Source organism: Odontesthes bonariensis, chromosome 16, assembly GCF_027942865.1.
Source record: "Odontesthes bonariensis isolate fOdoBon6 chromosome 16, fOdoBon6.hap1, whole genome shotgun sequence".
Lineage (NCBI taxonomy): Eukaryota > Metazoa > Chordata > Actinopteri > Atheriniformes > Atherinopsidae > Odontesthes > Odontesthes bonariensis.
Window position 1 is genome coordinate 14381421 of NC_134521.1, and position 16860 is coordinate 14398280.

The window sequence follows — 16860 nt, forward strand, 5'->3', positions numbered from 1 at the left end:
ATGTTGCCTTAGCTTTAGCTAATGTCTAGCATTAATATTAGCCACATTATACTTTGAAAACAGCCTGGTAATTAAGCAATTAAGTGGATATAACATTGGTGTGTTTAAATATTGAAGATGTATTTTTGTAACATGTGGATTATCAGTTTGTGATCAGAATATGTTTTACATTGCAAACTGCATCGTAATGAACCCTGATGTATTTTTAAATGTGTAGAAACAAGTTGTAAGCAGTTGTTTTCTGGATATCCAGCTTTAAAGTCTCATCGTGGTACGACTGTTTCTCAGGATATATCTTCATTTACATCCCATATGTCTAGAAAACACAGACACTGTTTGGAAAATGTGATTTATGGATCAACCAGATATTCAGTCAGAGAATCCCACTATAAGTGTCATCAAACAGGTGGCTGCCAGTGTCTCAGATACTGAAGACCCTGTTGTGAATGGGCCCAATTTCAGTGACCTGCATCTCAGAAATGTACATCTGTCTTACAATAAACAGCATCTACCATTCAAACCATTGTTGAAGAAATGCGGAATATACACGAACTGGGACAGACATATACTTTGAATGGGCTAAGCTCACTTTTAAAAGTGTCACAGTTCGGAGTGGATGCGAGGAAGGAGGACCCAGGTGCAGACGCTGAGCAGGAGGTAACTTAAACTCAGTTTATTTAGAAATGAAATGAAAATCGCAGCCACGCTGGAATGCAATCAAACTTAACTTGAAAAAAATAAAAACACCTAAGTGAAAAAAAAAAAACAGACAGTACATTACACAGGAGTAGAAATAAGACTGAAGAGGAGAACCATGGGAACAATGACGAGGATCTGACGAAAAAAATGAAGACAACCGGGAGTTTAAATACTGTGGGGAGAGTGATTAGTGTATGATAGCAGCTGAGGATAACTGAACACAGGTGAAGGGAGTGGAGCTGATGACCAGGCAGGAGGGAACTGAGGAAAAGGTGAGGAAATTGCAAGACTGAAATAGACAGAAAATAAACACAAAATACAAAGATCGTGACAAAACGATTTATCAATTTCAGATGAAGATGTAAAAAATCTGTGACGCAGTGAAACAATCTGACTTGTTCTCAGCTTGTCACATAGGGTTAATGAGAACTGCTTACTTGAGAAGCCAGTGCTTTAAAGATGTGTTCAAATATGTTGAGACCAAAAAGGGGTTTTTGGGCAGCGACAAGAACAAAACAGAGAGATTTGCCAATTATGTTCCTGTGCTAAATACTTTAAAGGGTATGCTGGAATCTGTTTTTTTTGGCAAGGTCTCATGTCAGTAACCATATTTCCAAAGCAGATGTTCTTAGTGACTGTTGTGGTATTGGTGAGGTGTTTATGTCAAACACATTTTTTTCAGGAAAATCCAAATTGTCTCAAGCTGGTTCTATACCAGGATGCATTTGAAGTAATGAACCCACTCGGTTCTGCTAAAAAGAAGCACAAGGTCTTGGCTGTGTACTTTTGATGTACAGTACAATGGGCTAACTTACAGAAGGGGTCAGTTTGTTGTGACTAAGAACAATGAGTCATTTTTGTTAAAGATGATTCTATGATGATGAGTTTATGATGTAGAATTTCTTTCATACTACCACATGTAGTTTGTAAAAAATGACACTGGAAGATTAGAGTGCAGATTCATTACTGATTGACATGTGGCCATTATCAGCTTACATAAAAAATGGATAGCAGATTGTTCCACTGCAGTAGAACATCTTGTCAGATGCTGACATTTATGCCTTGATGTCAGTGGACCAGAGGCCAAACCCTTTGCTTGTGTGTCTTTATAGATATGGCTGAATCGCAGGTGCTAAAGAAGATAAGTGATGCAATAGCAGGAGTCCTTCCGAACATTCCTGATCAAGTTGTCAAGTTGGTTGAAGATACTTTGAAAGCACTTGGTGCTGTAACCACAGGTGATTTAAAGTACATTACAGAATGCCTGGTCCCAAAAGGGTAAGTGTAAAACATTACCACCACACCATGCCATGGCACACTTATCTAGTAAGGCTGCACAATAATTGGAAAAAGTTGAAATCTTAGTTTTGCTGAGACAAAGTGCCACATCATCATTATTTAAGCATGTGCTCTGTGTAAATAAAAGTTGTTATTATCTCAGAAAGTGTTATTAACACAGTAGCAAAACATCATTTAAGGTTTAAAACTTTAATATCTCCTTTGTTGTACTTTTACAGACTCAAGCACTTCAACACCAAACTTGGTGTGTTCCTCTCCAGTGGTTGCCCTTTCCTCTCTCTCTCCAGCCTCAATTTCTTCCTCACCGGCGTCAGGAGGCTGTACACCATTTGTGCCTAACTGGGTAGAAAGTTTTGAGATACCATGGCAGAAGCTCACTTAAGAGTTAGTACAGAACTTGGAAAGACAGAAAAGTCCAAGTGCACGACAACGACAACATGTGTAAGGATCGCAGTGTCTTAAATGATGAATATTTGTAAGAATCAAACCAAACACAACACTACAGAGATGGCAAAAATGATGGTGGCCAGGTACCCAAAGTCTCTTCAAGATGTGTTTGATGATGATGTTATTGGACTTGGATATCATTCCTTGGTAAAGCAACTTCAGTCAGGATCTGAAATTGTCAAACAACCTGACACACCAAAGAAAACGCAAGGCAGCATAAGATGACAAAAAGTGTTCAAGATGCATATGGCTGTATTAGCTGGGAGCCAAAACATTTGCCACTCTCAGACTGTGGAGAGTCAGCTCAAAAAAAAGAAGAAATGACGTCTTTTAAACTTCCTCAAACGTGTTGAGGAACACAAAAGAGTCCTGAATGCTCTTCTCAAGCTTCAATCTTTGCAGTTATAGAGGTAGAGCTTATTTTGCTTGCCTTTAGAGGTGATTGAATTTGGATAATGTGAAAAAGCAACATTGAATGTGCACTGACATCATTTTGTTGCTAGAATTGTTAGAAGGGATTGTAAAGTGGTTTTGTCTTGTACTTATTGCACTGGTTCTGTACAAATTTGAAGAGAACTTGTTACAATTTATTTGGAGATTCTTTTCTCATTGAGGTCTCATTATTTGTGATAAATTAAGTAAAAATTCAAGCAATTGATGTGTACAACCTCACAGATGCTGAATAAAAGACTATGTGTTTGAGAATCCAAGGTGGATATTTTTGTGGCAGATTTAGGAATTTGAAAATTTCCATTTACGTTTTGTGTGTTAAGATTAAAGAATGGAATGAATGACTAAAAACAGTTTTCTTTTTTTTTTTACCATAAAAGAAGAAAATGTTTCATCTTACAGTGAAATTTTTGCCTGGCACCCCATTGGAATGATCATTTGGTAGATCTGATGATCATAAAACTGCACCTGCCACAGTCCCAGAGCAGAGAGGAAAACTGTCCCCTTCACTTGCTAAATGATCCACCTGTGAGCCACAGACCTGCTGCTGGATGAACTCACTCATGCTGTTTTTAACTGCTTTAATTACTTTTTTTTTTATCTGTGGTGGGAAATGAAGCCTTTGTGTATTATTTGCTCTATCCTCTCCTAATTGTTGCCAAACACAGAATTAGGAGGAGAGTAATAAAAAGGACTATACTACCTGTAGTGAGTGAATATACATCTTCAGAGTTTCTGCTTTATTCTTGCTGAATTTACCAAATAACTTTATTTCAGGAAACAACTAAGCTTTTTCAAAACACTTTTACCCAATTTTTGTTGCAAAATGTGTGTTGCCCCAACAGGTTTCAGTATATCTGACTTGGAAACATTCTGAATACCCTTTTTAAATGCATGTGTCTGACCATAGATCACTAGTCAATGCTTAATCGTTGACTGTCTCCCCAAACCAAATGAGACAAGATTTGGGGCTATTTTTAGTGAATAGGCACTTGGATTAGAGCTGTGTCCTAAATTCAACAATTACTACAGTTAACAGAATTTGCTGGATGATGCGGAGGTCTCATCTGGAGAATTTAGGTTGTTGTTTGAAATCCTGGACTGTGCAGTAGCTGCACCAATGGATTCTATTTGCATAAAATGGGCTGGAGGATTTGACAGCTTGAATTTCAGTTTTCTGATGCTGCTGCAACAAAATAGACAAGAAATCAAACACAATGTTCCTCAGCTGACTTGGACCAGATACTTTATTCTACCACTTATCATCTGAGTTGTTAAGCAAATCTCTCTGCCTTGGCATCAAATCAGCTTATTCACCTAATTTGCACTCCAGACACTTAATTCTGTTAAATGTGATAAGATCTTTTTTTACATATTCCTCTTTACAGGGAAAAGGAAAAAGACTGACAGCAGAATTGAAAACAAATGTTTGAACAGAAAATGGAGCATGCTTTAGGTCTACTGTCACCTAAGGCAAGCTATTTTTAATTTGCCAACAAAAGCGGCATGTCTTTTTCTTCCCTCCCTTTGCATTCTCTGTTTCAAGCACAATCAGAGCGCGAGGGACAGCTGAGCCCCTCATTTGCATGACAGGTATTGGTAAATCAGGTGCGGCATGCAGCAGCCTGCCATTTAATGTATGTTTGTCTTCCTTTTATCAGACGAATTTGCCGACACTTGGTGCAGTTTAGTGTGCCGGCTAGATGATTTGATGTGTGGAAATATTGTTTATGGATTATTAAAATGAAAGAAAACAATCGGATCTTCTCTTTTGAAATGCAGAAATGCCTTAATAGACTACAATCATAGAATTGCTGTGGCCTTCATCGGAAAATGATCAGATGAAAACCACTAGTCCAAAAAGGTTTGCATGTTTGTTGACGTGGTTGTAATAAATAGTTGAAATGGAGCTTACCTGGAAGTTTTATGTTTGTTACTTGTGCACTTTTGGATATTCATCTCTGTAATCACCTTAAGTGTCATGTTTTGCATTTTCTGGTCATGTCTTGTGTTTTTGTCACTTACTGTCTTGCCATTTACTAACTTTCCTCAGTCTCTCTTCATCAGCTGCACTCACTCACTCACCCTCCATAGTATTTAGTCTCCCAGTTTGTTCTTGATATTTGTCAGATCCTCACTGTCAGTCATGCCAAGTCACTGGCAATCATTTGTATCAGATTTGTCTTTGTTCATGTCAGGTTCAGTTTAGGTTTTTTTGGTATTCCGGCTCAGCCGCGCTTTTTGTTTGGATCATATCTGCATCCTCATCCCCACCACGCCACACTTCTTGACAATAAGTCAGCCTATGTCTGTTCTGAACCTTTTGAATTCATCCTCATTTTAACCACTTCAAAGCAGAGAAACTACACAGTTTTATGACTAAACTTCACAGTATAGAGAGGCTCAAGTATTTTCAGTATTTATTTGCCATTTAAATTTAGAGTTTTTAGAATTACACCTGTGCAATGATGAGAAAGGCGAGTGACTTCAATCCGTGGCAATATATATCAGGAAATTAGCAATGCAAGTTTTAGACAGATATTATAGGATAGGAAAATTATCTCTCAGACACCAGAGGAGATCTTGCAGTTTTATGGGGGAACATAAAATCTTTAGTGGATACCCAAGCGGGATTAGTTGAACAAAAACACACTTAGTTAAATATACAAATGGAAGAAAAAGAAGAAATGGGGCTGGAAAAAAGAACAAGGCTCCCTGTTTACCAGCATTTGTCATGTAACACAAGATTGGTGGCATTTGACACCCTCATGACTTGCCTTTGACCACGACATCTGTTGAAAGGACATGAGGGTTGAAACAATGACAAGTAACATTTCTGCTAATCTGCAGAAAGTATGCTCAATCCTTTTGGATACATTTGCAGTTTTTCTGTTTATTCCACAACTCATGTAACCCAGTTCTGGGTGAATTCATGTGAAATAACACTTTTGAATTCCAATTTAGATAGCATATCATGTGATAACTGCAAAATGTGAAAAACAATTAACATATTCACAGCTGACTGCAGAAGTTTATCATAAAGCTCAGTCAAACAGTGCAAGTGATGCAACATATTTTTTTTTGCATTTTTGCGAATGCTTACATTATCCAGTGGCCAGAAGGACCTTTTTGATATAATTTCTATATGTGTATTACTCAAACTGTCTGCCTACTGTGGCCTTGAGTTTTTTCTACCTTGTTTTATTCCTTCTTAACAACCTTTTGGAGCCGTTTAAACTGACTTACAAGGAGAAGGTTGGGCTAGTGCAAATACTCAATGGTCAGTGCTGGGTTGGAACCAGGAGATACCCAGTAGGAAGGATGGCTTGATGTGATTGGTTGTTACAAGGCTGTGCAGTGGCCATGAGATATGAGACAAGTGCTGATGCACGCTGCAGAAATCACAGCTGAAATAACAGTATAGCACCAACACCTACAAAAAAAATCCCACTCATTCCCAATAACTCCCACTAGTCTCCCACTCACAGGGTTAGATGTCTGGTCCTAGTTCTGGCCTCTTTGGAGGAAGCAGGCTGGCTTAAATTCATTTTTCTGATTGAGCTAGCTTGCAAGTCAGCTCACTAAGAATTAGTTAAGGGGTAGAGTTCGATAAACCGTGATTTGCTTGTTTTAATCGTGAAGCAGCTCGCTGTTGGTTGTTGATAACTATCACAGCTACTGTCAAAGAAAAGCACCCAGAGAGAAACTGCTTTAAAAGTTTTGATTTCTGCACAATTTGAAGTAAACTTGATTTATGATCTGTCACTGATATAATCCTGAGTCTTAACAGCTGCTTAACGAGATAAAAACCAGTCACTGCAGTGCGTCCTTTGTGCTCTTCCAGAGTAGCTAAGTGTCACAAATTGTAGTAGTATAGAATCCCTTTTTTTGGTTAAAAAGGGCATGTTGTGTCATGGTTTTTCCATTTCTTTCAGTTTATTTAGAACATGTGATGAACATTTCTCTTGTTCAAGTGTGTGGACGTGCGTCTTAACTTTATTTGTACACACACACACACTTCCTGTACTCCCTCTGTACAGCATTCAATCAGTAGAAACACAAGAAAACAGCCAACTTTGTTTTTTGTCGGGGAAAAATGTAAGGTCTTCATCTCCTTCAGCCATCATATACATCTGACTGCCAGCTCACACCAGCCGGTTAGGAAAGGAGAGTGTTTGGACAAATTCAGAGTAAATATCTCTAGTTTCTGCATACCACAGGACAGTATGACAGACAACTTTGGTGGGTTTGAAACTATGACATTTAGAAACCATGGTATACCTTGAAAACAGAAATAGGCTCATGACTCACATTTTTAGTAGACCTATAACAATAAAATTATGATCTGATAAGTGACCAATTCATGGGATCTTGAATTTGTAATTATTGAATATTATTACAATGTTGCTCAAATGTTGGCTGAGATGCCAGTTGTCGCCTTATTGTGTGCATTTTAGACGTTCTCTCGATTTTTTTTTTTATTTTTTTGGGGGGGGTATTCCGGCTGCTTCCCATGATTCAAAAACACGCCTGCTAGGTAAATTGGCAATGAGAGTAGTTTTGAGTGAGCAAGCATAGTTTTTCCCATTTGTCTCAGCATTGAGCCTGTTGTAGACAAGTTACATGTCCAAGATAAACCCTGCCTTTCGCCCTCTGCCAGCTGGGATAAGCTCCAGCCCCACAGAATCCTGAACCAGATAAAGCAGGTATAGAAAACGGGTTGCAAACTGACAAGATATCTGCAGCATGTGAGAAAATATGAAATAATTGGGTGGTGGTGAGTCTCTCACATTTCTCAGTGCCAGTTTAAATTCAATAGATACATTTAGTTACTACAGTTTCTGATCAGTATGAACGAAGCTCTTTAAAAATGGTTTCATCACAGCTCAAATAGAAATACAGTGTAAATGAATGGTCACCAGTTGCTGCAAAACTTTATTAATTTGTTTACTCCTCCTCTAATGACCAGTGTTCTACTAGAACAGAGAGATCGTTGATTTCCCTCAAGAAGGCGTTTGATCATCTCTCTGCGCAGTGGCAATGAAGAGCAGCTGACTCTCAAACACACAATGAAAGCCTTTTAAGTATGACACAGCTGCTACACGTGTTGGGTGTATTCTCTTGGCTGCCTTTCTCTCAGAGTTTTTAGGCTGCATTCAATATCGGGTTCTCTGCCATGTCTGAGCTCATTTATTTTTAATGAGAGGTCATTTAATCCCGGTGAACTGATGGACTGCTACCTCCTTCTAATAATTGCTTATAATTAATATGTGAGGAAAGCAGTTGGTATTTAACAACAAAAGAATATAAGTGGAAGGAAGCAAGACATGTCTGTTCCTTAATTTTATGTCATGTATGTGTGATTAATGTGCTATTTAAAAAGAAAATTCAGCATGCCTTCCCTTATAGTTTACATAAGGTCAGCACATAAACACATACACTGAACGTATGAATACGTAATGTGCAGCGATAATAGTATGTATGTGTATTTAGAGTCATTTGGTTTGGGGGCATTTTCTCCTGGTTATTTAATATTTAATGAATGCAGTCCGAGTCAGACAAATAATTAGGCCTGTGTGTGAATAGTTCCATATACTTGTAGATATATGCAAATAAATAGAGTTATATCTAACCCAATCACTTCATGGCGCAGTCAAACAACATTGAATTGTGCAACTCCTTTAACAACACAGCCAAAAATGAAAAGATTACCAAATCTACATGTACCTCAATTCATGAAGATTTTTACAGTGTTTGTCGACAAAATTCACATTATAAACTAAATTAACAATTGCAAAATTAATGAGTAAGAAACACACAGCCATTAGTTTAGTGTAGACAGGCTTTAAACCAGTAAAATTATTGCCTCATCCAGGGCTGAAATAATCAAATAAATTAAATCTTGGGCAGGGATGCAGAAGATATTGGTGGCTAATATATTAGTGACTGATAGGTAAATAAATTAGATTATCTTTATTACTCTGATAGTGGAGTTTCTGTCACTAATAATGTCCGATAACGTGAAACTTGGCCGTGGAAGAGGGACTCCTGAATATGAGTGTTGATTTTTGCCCGTCCTCTGCTGTCTGTGTTACTGAGTGTTTGCCTGAGTGTCGGCTTCAGCTCCTCACAAGTATTCAGTGAACACACAAACTTGAGCAGAGGACAAGCTAGTGCAACAAATTCTTCAAATAAGGAAGATACTACAAGCAATTTCTCAAACAGCTGCTGAAAACGTAGAACATTAACTTGCAAAAAATACTGTAACTGTATACGTAATGTGGCATGACGCATGCTCTGAGACTGCAAGAAGACAAACTAGCAGAAATTCATGATTCACCACAGTTGGATTTTTTTTTTTATTTTGTAAAAAACACAGAAAAAATAGACCATCACTAACACCTAAAGAGAAGGAAACAACGTTTCAGCGGGTTAAAGAGAAGCAGTCATGGAGTTTGATGATTGGATGTAAGTGATATTCAGTAATATTTAGTTTACTTTAGTTCAGTGAAACATATAAAGGTTACAGCCCGAAGAAAACTAGCACATTTCCACAGTCATTGATGATATGGAGTTGATGTCAGACCAGATCTCAGTTCAATAGATAATTTATGAATGAAATTTAATTTTTGAAAAGTTCTATGACAAGGTTTTATCCAGCAAAGCTGCTCTGTCGACTGCAATGGATCCCAATTGATGAAGAATTTTATTTATTTTTTTGTCAGTAAATTCCTCAAATAATTCAAGCTGTCATAAAAGCAAGAAGAGCTGCAACAAAGTACTAACTAATGTATTTTTTTTGGTTCATGGTCCCCATTTCTTTTGAAATGACAAAAAACAATGTAGGCATGCTCCCAAAAGCCAGAATGTTCAGCTTAACATCTAAGTGAGGTGATTCCATCGTATATTAGGTCAATGAACTACTGTTGATACAGTAAATGCCTGAAGGTGTCCTGAAGAAATCCGTTTTTGTTTGTTTGTTTGTTTTCAGCAGGGTGCTTTTCAAATTCTGTGTTTTTCTCCTATGCTTTGTTGTGTTGATGTGGTCCAGGTAAAAAATGAACAAGTTTATTACAAACCAGCTTAACATTGAATATATATTCACCAAGAATGTTATTAGAAATATGAACATTGGTATTATATTTGTAAAACAAGAGCTTGAAAAGAGAATTTGTGCCAAGGCTGAATTTGGGATTTTTTTTTTACCCACATTCCACCCTGTCAGGTTTGGGTGTGGCAGGACACGGATGCAGACTTCAAAGGTGTAAAAAGCAAACTGGGTTTATTTTCAGAACAAGGATAACAAAATGCGCAGCAGAGCAGGAAGACAAAGCTAGACTGTGGGAAAAAAAACATGAATATAACTGTGATAAGAGAACAAATGGCATGGCATGGCATGGCATGAACAGCACTTAGCTTAAGTTGTGATGTGGCAAGGGAATGGTGAAATCAAGGTAAAGGAAATCACAAACTGAAAGGGGAGCCTGGGAACTAAATACTCAACTGGGAGTGATTGACAAATGAGTGCAGCTGGGGACAATGAATGCAGGTGACGTGAATGAAGGTGGATGAGCAAACAGAAACTGTGGGGAAGACAATGGCTAAATTAAAACTAAACATGAACTCAAAAACCAAGACATAAACAACCTAAAACATTATAAAACATAAAACTAAAAACATGGGGAAAACCCCATGGATGTGACACACCCCTCGACCATGTTTCATTAGATTCACTGTGGTTTTTTAACTAAATCTGACTGAAAGACAGGAAGTCATACAACATGCAATTAGCACATATTATCACCTCAGTTCTTATCTTACCAAGAAAATTACAATAAGACCAAAGTTGCACCAAAACACCTCAGCAAATACTGTAATAAACCACCATGATTACTGATGAAAACAGTCAGTCCACTCCTCATTGATGTGTAGGGGGATGAAAACTGTTGTTTTTTCTCTTATGTTGCTCTATCAGTTGGTTGTTGCGTCATAAACAACTTGCAAGTAGTTTGGCTTAACACACAAAGTGATGTATGAAAACAAATTAAATGATTAGATCACCTGAGGATGCATGGAAAAGGGGTCATTATAGGCAGACTTTATGAAAACATTTATCTTTTCTGTATGGCTTGTGGAGAACCAGTCTTATTGAGCTATTTGTTTGAGTGGGATGAAGAAAGTATTGTTGCTCCCCTGGTCAGACCACCTTCTTTAAGCTCAGACAGAATTTATGATTTTCTTAGAGTCACTTCAACATGACAAATGCCATTGGACGCTAAGCATCTTTTGATTTGTGCAATCTAATAAAAATAAAAAAAAAACTCACAATATTATGGGTATCTTCTGGTATGAAATATACGATGAATGTCATACGACCAAACTAACACCATCAATCATATATATGAAAAATATAAACCACTGAGGGAAGACAGAGGGAAATAATTGAATAATAAAAAATAAATATTTGATTTGTTGATCACTTGATGTCCTTCTTTATTTACCTGTTTAACGATAAGAATTGATATTTTCATGTCAAGCCAGTCAAAGCTGTTTGCCAGTCAGAGTGACACTGCCTCCTTTTTCTTCTTTGCAGGAGCCTCTTTTTCAAAACCGAAATGGCTGCTCTACTTTGGAAAGCTAAATCACAGGACTATGGTGTTTGGCTTCTCCTCCTGCTCCTCAACCTCCTTCCTGAAGCCAGGTACAACACACCGTCATCCTTTTGTCTATACTCACACTACTTCTCCCTGACTCTGTCTGTCCTGTTAATGTGTTTTGTATCATAACTGCAATAATCAGGCTTCCTGCTGCAGTACGCATGAAAATCTAACAAACGCCATTAGAGGCGAATGTTCTCAGCTGTGGTTTCTTAAGTCTATAATGGTGCAGGAAAAACCTTTAGCAATGAATAATCAAGAAGGGCTTTGTTTATCTTTCGCTAAATATTCTTGACAGCTGTGTGACTTACACATTTTTGGATGGGAATTGGAAATGGAACTCTTGTCACCTTGTCCTCCAGAGGGGAAAAAAGAAGCAAACATTAAGCTTAATCTCCCATCAATATGAAGCTTGTGTGCTCCCATGCATGGGTCCAAATTTCACTGACTGGTGAAATAATTTGCATTATGCAGCTCACCAAAGCTAATATTGTTCATTCATAGCATTTTCACTCCTGCATCCTGTGCACAAATTTTTGATATGCGTTAAAGTCAGAAAAAAAACTAAATAAATAAATAAAACTCTCCAGGATGTCGAGGAGTCATTTTAGTCCCACTCCTTTTAATTTTAAAAGAACAGATTGCAGAGGGGGCCATGTTAGCATTGTTGATAAGGTAAGACATTAAGGCAGACACGACAGGGCGTAATTCACTTTTAAGATTTTTCACGCTAGAAAAAGTCTCACCAAATCTGGAATAATGCAGGCCGTGGCAGGAAATCATGACACTGTGACGGGGATTAGCCCACTTCGCTTTGTCATTGTGCCACTTGGCTCTCCTTGCTTATTAGGAGCATTCAGCACTTGTAATTACAAATATTAAATGGATATATGAGGCCATGAGCCGGTGCTGGCCAAACCTGGCAAGAAATCCTTCTTTCACGGGAATATGTCTCCCAGCCTTACCGTTACATTAAAGCATGTAGACACAGTGTATGAGGATCCAGTGAATGACTGACAGAGCTCGAACAGATATGTTTTGTCAACCCAGATAGAGACTTTTAAGTTTATCATCACTGAAGACAGAAAAGCTTTCAGTTATTCACATTTCTTTTTGTTAAACACAAAAAGAAACCTCAGGCAGAACCAGACTCATGCTTTGTACAAACAGATATTTTGACAAACTGTTTTCCCTCTGTTGTTCCAGAAAAAAAAACATCTTAACACCAACAACTAAAAATCTCTGTCAACAGAGAAATAAAAAAAAAACACAACCACAACAGTACAAGTTCTAACTGTACACAGTGCAAGTGGTACATGCTCGCCTCATTATTGTTCAAACTTGTTTTGACAATCTAAAGTCATATAGATGCTGTCATATGTAACCTCCCTTCACCTGATCAACAGATGGCAAATAATTATTCTTTATTATTGTGATAGAGTACATTTGAAGGAGCAGGTATATATTAGATTTGAAAAAATTCAAGAAACTTGTGCTACAAAATGAAATGGACCAGACTCAGTGAAGAATTACCTAAATTCAACAATTAACCTTCTAATACTACCTCAGTACCTAATAAAGACCCTCGTGATCCCTATGGACCAGTGAACAGTGCTGACCAACATGTCATTGGGGTCATCAGGTGGGAACCTCCTTTCATCAGTGTTGATCCCACGAACAGACAGTGAACATTGGCATCCCAGTGATAAGAAGATAATAATAATAATAATAATAATAATAATAAAAGGCTCCGCCAGCCAAGGGCCATTGGAGGTTCTAATTGTGGCACATGCTAGCCGTCCAGGGCATACCAGACTTCCCAATCCCTAATGTAGCACTCCAACCTCCAAATACCAAACCGCCACCTCCCACTATCTACAGGCAACACATATTTCTTAGTTATATATCTTATATCTTAGCAACACTTCGTTCTAGAATGCGCCGCTGAGGGGGGCAGCACGTTGGAGTAGCTCTGTACCTCACATTGAAATTTTTTCTTTTTTCTAAATTTCATTCCTGTTTTTTCTTGGAAGAAATTGCATTTTTTGGACAACTGTTCCTTCCTGCCTTGGATGCTGTGCAGCTGGATTGATTTTTCCCAATACTTTTGTATATTTTGCTCTTTTGTTATGATGCATAACCATAGCAACGAGGTGGTTTACAACAGGGAGCAGCTGATTAACATTGGAAAAGCAGAAATAATTCGACAACTGAAGCCAGAAATCCCACTGGAATTGAAAAGGAGGCGTCGTGGATGCAGAACAGGAGCAAAGAGGAGAGAGAGAAAGAAGAAGTTCAAACCATCTCTGCCATCCATCATCATGGGCAATGTAAGATCGTTAGCTAACAAGTTGGATGAACTTCTAGCCTTGACAAGGACTCAGCAAGAATATCGGGAATGTAGCATTATGTGTTTTACTGAGACATGGCTGCATGATCATATCCCCGACTCCAGCGTCTCTCTGCCGGGCTTCCTGACTGTACGAGCAGATCGAGATATAAAGAGTAGCAGGAAAAGGAAAGGGGGTGGATTGGCAGTGCTTGTCAACAACAGATGGTGTCACCCGGGACATGTTACTGTGAAGAGTCGTCTCTGCAGTCCTGACATTGAACTATTGGCAGTAAGTTTTCGTCCATATTATTTGCCAAGAGAGTTCACCAGTGTTGTTTTGGTGGCTGTTTACATTCCACCCTCAGCTGTTGCCGACACTGCATGTGATGTCATCAGTTCCGTTGTTGCTAAGATACAGACACAACACCCCAATTCTTTTGTGGCAATATCTGGTGATTTTAATCATGCCTCACTCTCTGCTACACTGCCAACTTTTCAACAGTTTCTTAGCTGCTCTACCAGAGAAAACAAGACATTACATTTGTTTTACACAAATGTCAAGGATTCATACATTTCCAAATCAAGACCTCCCCTGCGTAAATCAGATCACAACCTTGTTTTTCTCTGTTCAGCATATAAACCCCTTGTCCAGAGACTACCTGTCACAAAAAGGACTGTTAGAAAGTGGTCACAGGAAGCTGAAGAAGCCTTACAGGGTTGTTTTGATGCAACCGATTGGATTTCTCTTTGTAAGCCACATGGAGAGGACATTAATGCCATGACTGAGTGTGTGACTGACTATATAAACTTCTGTGTGGACAACACCATCCCCACCAGAACAGTGAGATGATTCCCTAATAACAAACCTTGGATCACCAGTGAGCTAAAGGAACTATTGAACAAGAAAAAAACAGCCTTTAGGGAGCGAGACAGGGAGTTACTGAGGATTATACAGAAGCAGCTCAAAGTCAAGATTAGAGAGAGCAAGGAGGTGTATAGAAAGAAGCTTGAGAGTAAACTGCAGAGGAACAATATCAGAGATATGTGGTCAGGGATGAAGAAGATCACAGGCCTCAAGCAGAGGGAGAATCGGATGGATGGAAGTCTGGACAGAGCAAATGAGCTGAACACATTTTTCAACAGATTCAGTTCAGGAACAAGCTCACCATCCTCCCCTCCTGTTCCCAGCCAAAGAGACATCCCACCCTCCTCTGACCCACAGCTTTCCTGTAACATCTCCACCTCCACCTCAGTCACGGATTCTTCTGCTTCCACTAGTTCGTCTTCAACCAAATCAGGAGATGCTGCTGTCCCCTTTGCCTCCCCCTCCCACTTTTCTGTTTCTAGAAGTCAGGTGAAGAGGCAGTTGGAGAGACTGAACCGGAACAAGGCTGCAGGTCCAGATGGTGTCAGCCCCCGAGTCCTGAAGGCCTGTGCAGAGCAGCTCTGTGGGATTCTGCAACACCTTTTCAACCTTAGCTTGACCCAAGAGAAGGTACCACTGTTGTGGAAGACATCCTGTCTGGTTCTGGTACCAAAGAAAACCCACCCTTCAGTCATCAATGACTACATACCTGTTACCCTGACATCCCACATCATGAAGGTCCTGGAGAGACTCCTGTTGACCCACCTGTGTAAGCAAACCAGCACATATCAGGACCCCCTGCAATTTGCTTATCGCCATGGAGTTGGAGTTGAAGACGCTATCATACACCTGCTTCAACAAACCCACTGTCATCTGGACAAAGCAGGCAGCACTGTGAGGATCATGTTCTTTGATTTCTCCAGAGCATTTAACACAATTCAGCCTGATCTGCTTCGTCTGAAACTCCAGAAGACTCAGGTGGAGGCCTCAACAATCACCTGGATTAATGACTACCTGACAAACAGACCACAGTTTGTCAGACGGAAGAATTGTGTGTCTAACCAGGTGATCAGCAGCACAGGAGCACCACAGGGGACTGTACTCTCACCATTCCTTTTCACTCTGTACACTTCAGACTTCCAGTACAAGTCAGACTCCTGTCATCTACAGAAATATTCAGATGACTCTGCAGTTGTCGGGTGTATCAGAGATGGACAAGAAGCTGAGTACAGAGAGCTGGTGGACCGCTTTGTGGCATGGCGTGGGAACAATCATCTCATCTTGAATGTTAACAAAACAAAGGAGATGATTGTAGATTTCAGGAGAAACAGGGTCAGATCAAACCCTGTTTCCATCATGGGAGAAGAAGTGGAGGTGGTTGAGGAATATAAATACCTTGGTGTTCATCTGGACAACAGACTGGACTGGAGACACAACAGTGAAGCCATCTACAAGAAAGGACAGAGCAGACTGTACTTCTTGAGGAAGCTAAGGTCCTTCAAGGTTTGCAGCAAGATGTTGCAGATCTTCGACAAGTCTGTTGTTGAGAGCGTCATTTCCTCTTGCGTCATCTGTTGGGGCAGCAGCATCAGAACCAGGGACCTAAAAAGACTCAACAACCTGATAAGGAAGGCTGGTTCTGTTCTGGGGACGACTGTGGAACCTCTGGAGACAATAATGCAAAGAAGGATTTTGCATAAAATCAAGAGAATTATGGACAACCCTGAACATCCTCTCCATGAGACTGTTATCGGAAAACAGAGTCTCTTCAGTCAAAGGCTTCTTCAGTTTGGATGCAAAACGGACCGCTACAGGAAATCTTTCCTGCCCACAGCCATCAGCATCTATAATAACTCCTTGATTTAATTGAGTTACATCAACATTTAATTTCCCTCTGGGATAAATAAAGTATTTTTGAATTGAATTGAATTTGAATTATCCTATCTTTGATTTTGTCATTGTTATTACTTTTTTTTACTGTCCTTTGATTGCACAAAGGACAGAGGTGCATACATTTTCCCTTCATATGTTGTATAAAAGTCCCTTTTCCCATTGTGTGCTGTTTTTTTTCATTCCAGTTGATGAGTACTGTTTTCTTTGCAATAGTAAGA

At 39.1% G+C, this 16860-nt stretch overlaps 1 protein-coding gene across 3 annotated transcripts in view; it reads left to right on the forward strand.

Moving 5' to 3' along the window:
- gabra3 (gamma-aminobutyric acid type A receptor subunit alpha3) overlaps nt 1–16860 on the forward strand; it is a 125175-nt gene that overhangs the window by 37595 nt on the left and 70720 nt on the right. For all 3 annotated transcript variants that reach the window (XM_075486321.1, XM_075486323.1, XM_075486322.1), the window contains exon 2: nt 11489–11596. In XM_075486321.1, coding sequence (XP_075342436.1) covers nt 11511–11596 — 86 coding nt within the window. In that variant the 5' untranslated portion in view covers nt 11489–11510. The remainder of the gene's footprint in view (nt 1–11488; nt 11597–16860) is intronic.